General features: G+C 43.0%; 1 protein-coding gene across 1 annotated transcript in view; it reads right to left on the reverse strand.

Annotated features, from left to right (window-relative positions):
- Window positions 1–13,890, reverse strand: part of HYDIN (HYDIN axonemal central pair apparatus protein) — a 355,182-nt gene that overhangs the window by 24,721 nt on the left and 316,571 nt on the right. Inside the window, exons 63-72 of the mRNA XM_019653707.1 lie at window positions 13,043–13,261; window positions 11,512–11,672; window positions 8,942–9,039; window positions 7,489–7,696; window positions 6,110–6,322; window positions 5,523–5,661; window positions 4,319–4,484; window positions 1,557–1,704; window positions 924–1,131; window positions 200–421 (exon numbers count right to left, since the gene is read on the reverse strand). Of these exons, the coding sequence (XP_019509252.1) occupies window positions 200–421; window positions 924–1,131; window positions 1,557–1,704; window positions 4,319–4,484; window positions 5,523–5,661; window positions 6,110–6,322; window positions 7,489–7,696; window positions 8,942–9,039; window positions 11,512–11,672; window positions 13,043–13,261 (1,782 nt within the window). The remainder of the gene's footprint in view (window positions 1–199; window positions 422–923; window positions 1,132–1,556; window positions 1,705–4,318; window positions 4,485–5,522; window positions 5,662–6,109; window positions 6,323–7,488; window positions 7,697–8,941; window positions 9,040–11,511; window positions 11,673–13,042; window positions 13,262–13,890) is intronic.

Genomic DNA, 13,890 nt, shown 5'->3' on the forward strand with positions numbered 1-13,890 from the left:
AACTGCTTTTCAATTGAGTTGCTCACCAGGCACCACAACCATGGTTGAGGCTGTTACAATAGAGATTGTGAGACTACCTCCAACACAACCGCTCTCCAGGAGTCTCTGGTAGGGTGAATACCAGGAACACACAGGAGAATTAATCTCTTAAGATAGAACGTGAATGCTTTCAGTGTTGGACAATGTTAAGTGATCTCACCTTGATTCTGAGTTCCAGGCCCTTCAAGACACACTTTTTAAATGGTTGGAAAGACAGGGAGGCAGGTGCACTCTGTCCCACATCCACACTGCCACCAGTGGGTGAAAATTCTAAGTACTGCAGCAGTGCTTTGGGGCCAGATAGCTCTGCATGGAAGCTGAAGTTGAACTTTCCAGCATTGATAAAGGTGAATTCACACTGGACACATTCATTCAACTCCACCTGAGAGACAGAGAACAGAGCAGCATGTTGAGTGAATGCAAAACATGGCACCCTTTTCCGGGATCAGGATATGTAACATGTTGGGGGAAATTATCTTTTGGGAAATAGGAATGGCAGATGATGTTTGTGAATTGAATATCATTAGATTAATGTGGTCACATATTCCATCAAGAGCTACTAAGTATTGGGGACCTCTCATATCTGAAGAGTGAGACTGCAATTTAATTCTTATACTTCCCTTGGTAGCCAAACATCCATTTCCTGTATGTTTAACACAAACATTCTTCTCCTTCCTTACTATCTGTCCACCCCATGAAAAAGAAAATAAAAGCTTTCACATCAAAGCTGTATACATTCCGAAAGTGGAGCTGCTCTTGGCATGTTTCTGTTCTCCTGGTCTCCCTGGCATTTGAAACAGAGAGATTCAGCTAATATTCACTAGTTCTGCTTTTCCCAGCCAGTGTGGAAACAAAAAAAGAGCAAGCCTCTCTCACAGCTTTACCTCATAGAAGTTGACAGTGGTGGTCTGGTTGGGAGTCAAGAGAGTGATTGAGCCAGTCCTGTCTTTGCACTTGATTTCTGCATTCATACTGTAGCCCTCAGTCTTGATATTTAAGGTCAAAGGGTAGGCTTTGTTTTTCACATTGCAGATCAAATTAAAGTTCACATCTCCTTCTTTCTTTGGGGTTAAGAAAATATCAATTGGTAACCTGGTTGGGGAAGAAGACAGCAGATTAGCTGACGAGGCCAACTGTTAAGACCTGCTAAGAATATGAGTTCGATGGATTAGCAGATACACTTAAGAAAGACATCAAAGCTCCAAATTATGATGAATTTTGAAGATTTGCAAGGCAAGGCAGGACAGTGCTTTATGGAGTCACAAATACAATAGTTAGTAAGGAAAATAATATAAATATAAGAGCAAATGTTGAAAACAGGGCTTAAAACTCTCAATACTCCCCAATTCATTAGGAAAATAAACAACAGGGATGGAATTGTTAATATCTAATAAAATTTTAGAGTTGGAAGGCTATAAAAGAGGCACTCTAAGGGAAAGTGATTCTCCTGGCTGGCAGGCCTGGGACTCCTGCCATGTTGGGAGGGTGCAGTCCTGGGGGGCTTTCTTTTTCCTCACCTGGACCGTGGTGGGAGCCAGCCTTCCATGGGACATACGACCAGGCTGTCACTGAAACCTTCAGAATATCGGGAGTTGTCCTGGAAGGCGAAATTGAAGCCCTGCTCCTCCCTGTTGATGATCTCCACGGTCTCCCTGGCTTCTCTGCCTGAGGAGGAAACACCAGCCCTCAGTGGAGGCTCATGCCTGTTCCTGAAGTACCTCAGCAGACACCGCTCCACAAGCAAGAGGAAGCCTTAGAAGAGATTCTCCAACTTTTTTTCTCTCCTCTTTCAAGCTCCTCAGCCATTGACTACCTCTCTTCCTTCCTTTTTCTCTACAAGTGAGCTTTGTCCCCTGGGGGGGATTCCACCTCATACTTCTTGACTTGACTCCATCAATTGCCTGCTCCTGGGAGGTGGCTCCTCTGCCTCAGTCACAGCTCTCCTGGAATTCTGGCAACACCATTTTTCCTCCTTGTTCCTTCAGACCCAATGCCTTCCTGCTTTTGTTAATGGGGGCTTTACCCTCCCTGGTAGGCCCCTTAACTCTGCCCATATCTTTGGAAACAATCTTTGCATTGAACTCTTTGAATTAGACCTTGGGTATGTCATGAATGTCCTGACAGGGCCATGTCTAATCCATCTCCTATCCCTAGTTTGCTTTTTCTTACTTTCCTTGACTATTATAGAGCATTTATTTTCCCACATAAACTTTTGCATCTTTCATCCAATTCTCCCCCCACCCCCTCAATCCTTTTGGAATTAAGGTTACCAGAGTCAGCAAATAATTTTTTGGTAGAAGTATGTCTCAAATATTGCATGGGACCTACTTATGCTGACACACTTATACTAAAAATTGTTCACTGTTATCTGAAATGCAAATTTAACTGTGCATCTGTCTGTATTTTATCTGGCCACTCTTGCTGGGATTCTAGTTGGAACTTTTGGGAGAATTGACAACTATTCAGATCTTGTTTGGGGGCATTTTAATAAGATTTTATAGTTTAGTTCATATTGGTCCTGTGCTTTTCTTGTTATGTTTATCCTTAGATATTATATAGGTTTTTCCAATACTGAGTAGAATTTTTTTGTTTCTGTTTCTAGGCACTTACCACTAAAATAAAGAGAAAGTATTGGTTTTTTGCATACTTGTCTTGCATCCAGCCACTTACTAAATCATCTTATTGATTCTAGCAGTTTGTTTTGCTTTTCTCTAGAGCCTCTTGAACTTTTTAATGTATGAAGTAATCAGCAATAGCCAAATGAGATACTTTTGTCTCTTCCCCCCAAAATTTATGCCCATTATTTAATTTTCTTGTTTTATTATATTTGCTAAAGTCACTAAGAAAGTGTTCAATAATAATGGTGATAATGAACCTCTTTGTCTAATTCCTGATTTTAATTGATGTGGTTTTAGTGGTTCATTACAAGATAACATTTGCCTCTTGATTTTGGTTAATCTTCTTTATTCAAGTGCTTTCCTTTACTCCTCATTCCCTATTAGAGTTTTTATCAAGAATGTCTGTTAAATTTTAGCAATGACTTCAGTATGTATTAATGATTACATGTTTGTTCTTTAATCTGTTACTATTGGGTTATTGGAAAAGTCATGACGTATTTTTTCTATTTTTCGTTGCAAAAATGCATCATGACTTTTCTGACAACCCAATATAATGATTGTATTTAAATGTACCACCCTCACATTCCTAGATTAAATTCTTTTTGTCTTGCTGTTGTTACTCTTATGATACATTTCTCATTTGTTCAGAACCTTACTAAGCACCATACTCTTCCCCTGCCTCCTTATATGTATCAATGTAAGATATGTATGGAAATAATACAAATCAAACTGTTACTGTTTGTTTTTGATGTAAAGGGAAGGATGAGATAGGATGGGTAGGGAGAGATTATTAGTTTTCCTTATACAACACCACATTGATTGGTTTATTATAAAATATTACTTTTATAAATAAAAACTGAATTAATTACTAAAATATCCTCTGGCTTTAGTTGTATTTTACACACACACACACACACACACACCACATCCATCTGACAGATTCATAGGGTTATAAGAGACCTGGCAATAAACTTCCTTTATTCTTTCATGTCTCTGCTCAAATGTCACCTTCCCACTGTCAAGTGGCATTGTGTATCCCCTCTACCTTGCTTTATTCTTCTCTAGGACACTTATCAACATCTGACATGCTCTATATTTTGCTTTTTAATTTTTTGGTAGTCTGCTTCCAATTCCTGGAATGTAAGCACCACGAGTGTAGGAACTATGGTTTTATCCAGTGCATTCCCAGCTCACAGAAGAGTGCCTACGTAATAAAAGGGGTTCGATAATATTCATTGAACCTAATAAATACATGAGAAAATGGCAGAGAAATCTGACCACTGTGGCACAGATGAAGAAGCAAACCAATACAGCCCATAATCGGGGGGCACAAGCAAGTAGGATGGGGCTGACATGAGGCTCTGGAAATGAAGATAGTCCAGGCCCTAAAGGAATCTTCCAAGTAGAATCTGTAGCAAGGCTCCTAAATTTCCTTCAGTTATTAGTATGTGGGTTTAGAAGATGCTTGATGGAAATTAGATTGAGAGTAAATATTTTGTGATTTTGTGACCAGTGAGAAAGGCCTTCTTACATGATTCTAAATGGCACCAGACAAAATTCCCCACCCAAGTCTGCTCCTGGAGCTCATTGCTGGGTTCGTCCCACTCCCCTCCCCTAAATATCATGCCAACTCTAAATATAAACCAACAGGCCAGCCTTACCAATGAGGAGACAACTGAAGTTGAGGTGTGACTTGTTCAGAATGATGAGTGGGTCAGAGGCTTTGCCTACCAGCAGGAAAGGGACTGTGATATTGTGTTCAGGGATTAAGAAACTCCAGAATGCTTCTGTGATGTCCAGATGGGAAGGCGTGAACTGGAAGACAATCTAAGAAGACAGTTTGGAATAGAGTGGTAAGAGGCACTTCTGTTCCTTTCTCTATGTGCTCTTAGAGGCTTGTCAGCACTGGGGTTACGATGGCTGATATTACCAGGTCGTCACTACCTTTCTACCCTCTCTAAAGGGCATATAAGTTTGGCTGTTCCAGCAACATCGATGTCTGTTTGCCCACAGGTCTTTCTAAGGGGGGGTCTACCCCATCCACAGCCTCTGTTGGCTAGGCTATAATATTCCACGTGATGGCTTTAGATGGCATGTAGAAATGGAGAGATTCAGATAGAAATTTGGAATTTTGACTTTTCCTGAAAAGTATGGGAGAGTTGGCAACCCTGGGTCCACTTGTCTGTGTGGTGGTCATCTGCAAGAGCACAGTGTCCAGCCAGCTCTGGTGTCCAGCAGTCCCTGTCATTGTCCCTTAGGCCTGCTTTATTCCTTTGCATGACCTTCCTGAAAGCATCTGAATTTGTAATTTCTGTTTCATGGATTCATTTCTGCCTCTGAGATCTCTGCAGGTGTTACAGGACATGGGCCTGCAGATCTGTTGTGGCCAGCAAGTTCATATTTAAGTCCGACCCCCTAACCTATATCCCTGAGTAAACAGTAGGACATGGGACATAGCTCTACTGTTCGGTTTTGCCTTTTGACCTGACCAAGTAAAAACATCTATGTCCTCTCACTGCCGTCAGTCCCTTGGACAAAAATAACACTCTACTTCATGTTACTTTAAGACTCCTAGAGGCCCCAGGCAGTGGTGTCAAGCACCTCTTTCCTACCTTAATAAGCTCAGCTTTTTAAACTTCAGATACTAGAGATCTGTTTCTTCATGGCCAACCATAAGAGCTCGGGTCTGTCCTGTCCTCGAGGATGGCCTAACGTATGTAGGAGCCACTCAGGAAATACTTGCTGATGGATGCACCCTTAGGCTGTTCTCCCTAACTCTACCTCTGGCCTAGAGCACTTGCTATGCAGAGATGGATAGAATGATGAAGGCCTTGGGTCGAGTGGTCCTCATTCACACACACATACCTCGGCTTTCTTTTCTGGGTGGATGAAGCCTTTCTTTGTAAGGCATGTGAAGGCTGGAGGATTCTGGAGACTTTCAGTTTCTTCAGAGATCCAGCAGAAGGAGTAGATGGTAGTGGTCGGGTTCAGGATTGTAAAAGTCCTGGCCAAGGGGGAAGAATTGAAAGCAGAGAGTAAGAGGGTTGAGGACCTGCCCTAGCACAGTTCTCCTACGTGGGAATCAGAACTGTTCCAGATACTTGGTTACTGTAGACATGAAAACTGCATCTCACTTGGGGATCCAAAGAATGGCTGGAGTACTGGATTTTTTGGAGTAATAATGATGCCAAGGACCCTTCTGTCCCAGTGATCCTCTGTGGTCAAGTTGATGGTCAGGGATTCTATTTTTATGCCTTTTAAATTGCCCCCAGTGTCAAAACCAAGGAGACAGAATTCAGCTTCCTTATTGTAGCAGTTCTCTTAAGTCAAACCCCAGGATGTCAAGCCTGCTTCTAGGAACCCATCTAGCTCGCTTCTTGGAATTCTTCCCCTGAATTCTCTAGAAGGGTTGAATGATATGAAGTCAACCAACGCAAACCTAAGCAACTCACCGGAGATTCTTCCCTCCTATGCCCACGCTGGTGAACTCAATCACCCGGGTGTCTGGATTCAGAGCCCCACCACCAGGCCCTCGGAGATCTGGGTTGCGCCGATGACCGCTGATGTAATCCGAGTCTTTCAGGTCAAAATGGCAGATGGGCAAGAAACTCCGCCCTTTTGCTGACAGGACTGGGCCTTGCTCTCCAGGTGGCAGGTTGGGAATCCTGAGAGGATAAGGTTATTTTTACTTACTTTTTTAGTTTTAATCAATTGTTGCTTTCTTAGTTGGTTGGAAATGAATATTATATCCAGCAGAATATGAGCTCCATGAGAGCAGAGGCTGGGTCTGTCTTGGTCAACAACATAACTTCAATGCTTTGAATAGTACATGACACATAGTAGATGTTCATTAACCAACTGTTGAGTGCATGAATGCGCTGAGTATGAGGAGCTTAAATTCTGGTTCCTCCTGTGTACCTAAATATGGCCTCAAGTTATTTCCTCCAGCAGCGCTAAGAAAAATCTCTCTGCTGTCAAATGAGCACAGAGGTTTACCCTCTGGGCCCTCTCATAGGCACCTAGTGGGATATGAAAAGTGATGTAGAAATCTTTAAAATGTATCCTGAGTTCCTAGGAGAATGTAAACTGGATGTGAGCAGACTTCCAGCACCAGCTCCTAGCTTAGGTAGCCCGGGTGTGGGAAGGGTCCCTGCCATGTGACTGCAGTGCTTATAGTAGGCTCTTATGGCTCTGCCACCCTAGGCCCTGGTTCATGGCATTTTTCTGTAAGGTGGGCATTCTCCATGGAGCTCTCCTGTGCATGGTACCACATCAGGGACTTTCATTGCCAGGGGTTATTGGGTTGGCTTTTCTCAAATGGAGTCTGGGCCCCATCTATTCCTTGCTTATTATGCACCAGGTCTACCACCTAATGTTGGTTGTGTTTACTGTGTGCCAAGCGCTGTTCTAAGCTTCACTGAATTACCTTATTCTGTGTTCACAACTCTATAAGGTGGGTATTGCGTTTTGCGTTTTCACAGTTAAGGAGACCTAGTCTCAGTGAAGGCATGAGAAAGCCTTCCCAAGTTCATGCTTGTCGCAGGACTGGAACCCACCTGGCTGTCAACCATTTTGTTCCCCAGTTGGACTTTTGTATGTGGCCGGGAAGGGCGAGGTGGGCCAGAGGAAGAGTCTGGACAGGACTGATGAGCAATACAAAAGACCAAACTCCCCTTGTTCTCCAAAGGCTGGCCCCTTTGAATCTTCCCAAAGGGGAAGGTGGCAATTTAAGGCTGTGGAGGGGTCTAGGGTTGGAAAGAATGGTGGTAGTGGTGAGACAGAAGAGGGATGGGGGCTGCAGAGCTTTGTTCTGGGGAGCACATCTCCTTACTGGCAGAAAAGATTGTTCTCGAAGTCTCCCACCTCCAGTGGGGAGAATTTCACTTTGATCTTCTGAGTCTTCCCCACGGGCACAATGCCTGAGGCAGGCTCCACAGAGAAGGACAGTGGGGGAGTTTCGCTCCAGTGGTCCATGGCGCTGTCCAGGGTACTGCCTGTCGGCAGCGTGCCCTGGCTAAGCTGATCTTTATGAGAGAAACCTGTGGGCAAGACAGAGAGCCAGTGATATTCTGCATTTGCAGTGGGAGGACAAGGACATGACAGCCCACTCACAGGTCCTTATGGACCCTCTGTGGGGTCTGTGAGCCCCCTACTTCTAGCAGATATACTTGACTTTGGGCATTAGGGATAAGGAATTTACTCATAGCTCTCACAGGTACTCATGAAAAGTACTTCTATTACTTCCATCAAGTTTTCTTGTGTTTGTTTTTTTTTCCGAGTTTTCAAATTTGTTTCCTTTTGGCTTAAGGGAGTGAGTCAAGTAAATGAATGTGGGTCTTCTGCCTCAAAAATAATGGGCTGTGAACATCATTTTTGGAGAATTACTGTTTTAAAGTAGGTGTGCACAATCTGGGGTGGGGAGGACAATGAATAAGGGCCCATTCAGAAGGTCTGGGAATCTCCAAAAGTGAAGCAGGAGTAATGAATATTTGCCTACCAAGTGCTGCCCCCCTCCCTTTTTGTAAAAAGATTTCATTGGGAAATTGGGGGAGGGAAACAAGACAAGTTGCTGTCCTTTTGTTCTTCAGTCTAGTTGTGGAGGACGTTGCTTCACTGGCCCATGTTGGTATTATCATTGCGTTCTTCTCGGCTGGGGTAGTTGCTCTGCGGCCATTGGACAGCCGCTCACAGCGGCTCACGGCAGCTCATGCCTGCTGCCAGTTAGCCCTACTGCAGCCTATGCCTTCACCGGTGACTCACGGCAGCCCAGCTCCAGGTCGAGCTATTGTTCACCATCTTAGCTATAGAGGGCGCTAATGTGGGATCCAAACCGGGGTCCTGCTGCTCAGAGCTGGCATCCTAAGCCAACTCCTAACCAATGTGCCACTTGGCTGGCTCGTGGGCCTCTTGTTGAATGCTTCACATGTATCACCTGCACATTGGGAATGGTGGATATTTTCCTGGGAGATACAGTTCATAGCTTTCATCATTTACTCTAAGGGTCTGTAATCTCCTAGAAGGTTAAAATCTAAAAGAAAAGATTTCTAAGGGTGTGAGGGAGTGCTGGCCTGATGGGGGGCCAGGGTCCAGGCTGCAGGAGGACAGGGGCCAGCTTTTCAGTTTTCTCAGGCCCATTTGGCTCTGCAGGCGGCAGGAGGCCTCTGTTCTGCTTCTCCTTGGTTACTTGGGGGGGCCGCTGGAGCAGTGCTCGCTTCTCCATGAACAAAGGTCTTCTAATAGGGGACCAAGCTCAAACCCTGGGTTTTACCTATCATCGCATTTACCTTGGTTATCCGGCATGGCGAAGCTGACAGCCTTTGCCATCTCTTCTGAGATCCAGCTGAATTCCAGCTGCACATTTCCTGAATTAATCAGTTCAAACCTGCAAACCGATCAGGGAACGGGTTTGAGAAATGTGCTACAGATGATTTTTTTCCTGCCTGCACATCTTTTATACTATTTCTTAACTTTTTTCTTTAAGTCAAGTCACTTTGTTTCTTAAATATTTCTTCAAAAGGCAAGTTTTAAGCAATGTTATCTGAAATTGTACCAACTCTATTTCCTTTTAAAACACATACAATATATATATTGCTATTAAAAGTAAAAATATCCAAAGATTCAGCACTTCGAAAAATCTTATATATCACTGGTACCCTATGCAGTGAGCTCTCAGCATGTATCACTGTCATCCTGAGAAATTCCTATGGAGGAGGAAACAAAAATCTATTTCACATGACAGTACCTTCCTGGGGTGCAAATTCATAGCCTCTCTCTTCCTGAATCACTTCCCACCAGAAACAATATTCCTGTCATCAGAAACCATCTGACCCATTTCTGAGAGGCCTTCACTGGCTGAGACACAGACTTGTGTAGAATTCTGAGTCAGCAGAGCCTTTTCCTGCCTCGTTTCCCTGCTCTAAGACAAGAACTGGGCAATAGAAGCTTTATCTGGAATCACTATTAAACTTGATCATAGACGTTGACAGCAGGAACATGAGGCATTGATACAAGAAAATGATTGTATAAGAGAAAGAAACACACATGCTCTTCTTGGTTTTAGGGGAGTAGTAAAAGTGGGTTTTTTGCGGGGGAGTAGGTCTAGGGTGGGATTTGGGTATTAGATCTCCATTATCCCATCCAGGCAGATCATGCAGGTATGCCTGAAGTCAAGTGCTTTGGCCTCAGGGGCTTGTATTTCTTGTGTGAATTTATTAGTAGTGGTCTTCATCCTAAAGAGAATTTTTATGAAGTGGAGGAATCTTAGTGGCATAGTTTTCATAGAAAGAATTCTTGGTTTAGGTCACGGGAGCGCAAACTGTTTTGTAAAGGGCCAGGTAGTGAGATTTTTCTGGCTTGGTGTGCCATACTCGTAGGTCTCTGGAGCAACTACCCTGTCTGCGTCTGCAGAGCCGACGCAGCCACTGACAATACAGAAACAAATGGGAGGGCCGGCCGAGTGGCTCAGTTGGTTAAGAGCTCGTTCAAGAGTTTGAGCTCTGAGCAACAGCGGTTCGATGCCCGGCCCGAGCTGAGCAGCCGCTGAGCTGCCAACAGGTAGCAGGATGGCTCAGCTAAAAACAAACAAACAAACAAAAAACAGAAACAAATGGGCATCGCTGTGTGCCAACAGACTCTATTTACAAAAACAAGTGGCTGGCTGGATTTGGTCCCTGGGACTCAGTTTGCTGATCTTGCTTTAAGTGAAATGGGCATCAGCAGAAGACCCCACTTCTGCCTTATATCTTTGGGTTCTATAATAATTTGAGAGGACACTTTATGTGCAGCAAATGAAAATGAGTTGAGCAAGTTAATTATTAATTTTTACAAAGTAGAAATGTCAGTGGCTTATATTTTTGTTGGTAATTCTCAAAAGATCAGTCACAGGCCTTCTCTCTTTGTCTCTGTACTTGTTGCTTTCTCTGCCTAAAGGGCCCTTTTTTTCTCACTTCTTCACCTGGCTACCTCCTATTTGTTCTCCAAAATTCAGCTGGGGCACCACTTTGTCTGGGAAGCCTTACCCAACACTCTGTCTCTCCCATATCTTGGTCTGCTTTAGGGACTCTTCCTATATACACCATGCCGCAACAACCATCAATTCACCTGTTTTCACCCATCCCCTCACTCCCCACTTGAAATCGAGACCCATGGCATCCTTGTATCCCTGTGTCTGAGTGTGGAAAGGACCCTTTGTCCTTCTAAGGACAATTTTGCCTTTGAACTAACTTTCTAGCTCTGTTTCCCTAGAAAATAAATAAGAAATGTCAACTGTCTTATTAAGCACATTGTTTATAGTAAAAATGACCCATGCTTGGTAAGTCACATCTGGTCTGGGAGGAGTTATGATTATCTGGAGGGAAGCTACAGCTCTGGGATTTTCTGAGTACACTGACTGTTGTATCTGGGCATGTCCCCTGCAGGGATCGTGGAAGCTACACCGATGGAGTGATTGTGAAAAATTTGGCCTCTGTTGGTCATGGGGCTTCTAAGCTAAGATGGGCCCCATCCCCACTAGTGTGGATATTGTCGAGCTGTCACCGGGGGGGGCCAACAAGAAGTTCCTAGGTGGTGGTGTGGACTGCTGCAAGGACTATTCCCACTGAAGCTGATCGTCTGATGCCACCCTCCTGATAGACTGTTTCCTGGCCTATATTTTAAGTGTGAACCTCAAGTGCTTTGTGGGTCTGAATGTTTCATTGCACCCAACCATTGCTTAATAAGACTCTGGTGCATGCTACACAGACGATGCCTGATATATACCGCTGTAGACACGGAATAAATGTTTGGTGAATGAGTGTGTGCACGATGAAATGAAAGAGCTCCTCTGATGAGTGTTGGGAGGCTTTTGATGACTCACTCAAACACTCGGGTCTGGTAAACTAGCGTTTCCTTAAAGTGCACTTCTCTCGTTTGGCACTGGTATGAAGCGAAATTCACATTGGCACTGATCTGAAGCATCAGCTCTCGGTAGTGTTCTTCTAGTACTGAGTGAGCAGGCTCAGGATCCGTCTCTATCACCTGTAACAAAGGTAGCCGTGTCCTCAGGGATGCAGAGCCAGCTTTTCATAGGGATAGTGGGGATAGGGGGGATAACACAGTATTTTATTCTACTCATGCATATTAACACCAACTCACAAACTCAAGTTCCAGAATAAATGATTAAGGCCAAAATAAAATGACTCATAAACAGAAAAGGAAACAAGACATTACTGAGGGCATTAGGGATGCACAGACATGAGTTTTGGGGTCAGATGGACTCCAAAGAAGATAGAAGAAAGGAAATCATAAAGATGGGGACAGATATTAATGAAATAGAAAATAAATCTGAAACAGAAAGGACCAACAAAGCCAAAAGTTATTTATTTGAAAAGATTTTAAAAACCTTCAGTGAGATTGATCAAGAAAAACAAAGAAAAAATACAAATAACCAATATCAGAAATGAAATGGGGGACATTACCAATTGATCCTCCAGATTTAAACGTATAATAAGAAAATATTAGAAATAATTTTATGAAAATACATATGAAAACTTAGTTGAAGGGCAAACTCCTAGAAAAATAATTTAATAAAATTGACTCAAGGACAAATAAAAAACCTGAAAAGTTCTAATACTATTAAATCAAATGATAGTAAAAAAAATCTTAAAGATCAAACTAAATAGGGCAATAAACCTTGTTAATGGAAAGGGTGAATTAATTATAAAATTGTCAATCCTTCCTGAACTTACAGGTGTAATCCAATTCCAATCAAGTTTCCGTCAATTTTCATAATACAGTTGACCCTTGAACAATGCAGCGGTTAGAGGCACCAACCCCCCCCCCCCACTCAAAAAAATCTGTGGATAACTTTGGACTCCCCTAAACTTAACTACCAATAGCCTACTGTTGAATGGAAGCCTTTCTGATAGTATTAATAATCAATTAACATATATTTTATATGTTAATATGCATTGTATACTGCATTCTTACAATAAAGGAAGCTAGAAATAAGACAATGTTATTAAGAAAATCAGAAGGGAAAGACCAAAGATGAGATTCTGTCATGAGCCAAAGATTATAGCTAATCGAACACTGAACACCTAGGGGAGAAGAGAAAAAACTAAAAGACTAGCCATGACATTTTTGAAGAAGAAAAATGTAGGAGGACCTACTCAATTCGATATCCAGACTTAATCTAAAGCTCTAACAATTAAGCGTGGTTTGTGTGATATGTGTAGTGTGGGTGGCATGCTTAGAAGTTCAGTTTGTCACTTTTGAAATCAAGGTCAAGTGGAACGGAAACTTCTTTTTTCCATAAAACAAGGAAGTGATGACACACTGAACTTGAGAGCAGCAGGCATCCAGGAATGGCTGGCCAGGTCAGATTTGTGCTTGAAGTCCCTACTCACTTTTTGTTTTGTAGTCAAAGTCCCAGGCATGGTTCTGGGCACGTCTACCCACTTGACCGTGTGCATGCGGTCATCCCAGTCAGAGACCTGGTCTGCAGGGAGTGGAAACATGATCTTGGAGAGCTTGCACTTGATCCCCATCTTCTTCAGGTTGATGGGCACGTCTGACTTCATGGTCACCATTATGTCCTTGGCACACCCAGGGTGAAGGTGGCCCATCTGGGGAAGAGCCTGGGATTAGTATTTCTGGGAATTCAATCTTGGGGACTCTTGCTACCTCATGATGACATTCTAGAGAAGGGGTAGAGCCAAAAAACTCAGCAAAAAGTGCATCATTCAGGTCTGTATATGAAGATCATCTTAAATATGTACACAAGCTTCTTATATAGAAATATAATCATAAAAACTAGTGTAGCTAATTTGTGTCACACTATTACTTGCTGCAGGCACTATTCTAAACCTGTACACCATTCGACCAATCCCCGCTGTAATGAGATGTACAGCTATTACCCCTGTTTTACAGACAAGGAAACTCGTAACTTGCTCAAAGTCGTACCACTAATATTGTGACCCAGTCTATGGTTCCGGGCACCACACTTTTAACCACCCATGTGTTTTAATCAATATGATCTATACAAATTATGGACAGATACACACAGTACATTAGCAGTTCTCAGAGTGTAATCTGGTGACTCCTAGGATCCCCAAGACTTTTACAGGAGTCCACGAGGTCAAACTACTTTCATCATAATACTAAGATGTTATTTGACTTTTTCATTCTCATTTTCTCATAAATGTACAATGGAGTTTTCTTGAGGTTACGTGACATATGATACAGTGTTAGACTG

The sequence above is a fragment of the Hipposideros armiger genome, unplaced genomic scaffold (assembly GCF_001890085.2).
Source record: "Hipposideros armiger isolate ML-2016 unplaced genomic scaffold, ASM189008v1 scaffold_9, whole genome shotgun sequence".
Lineage (NCBI taxonomy): Eukaryota > Metazoa > Chordata > Mammalia > Chiroptera > Hipposideridae > Hipposideros > Hipposideros armiger.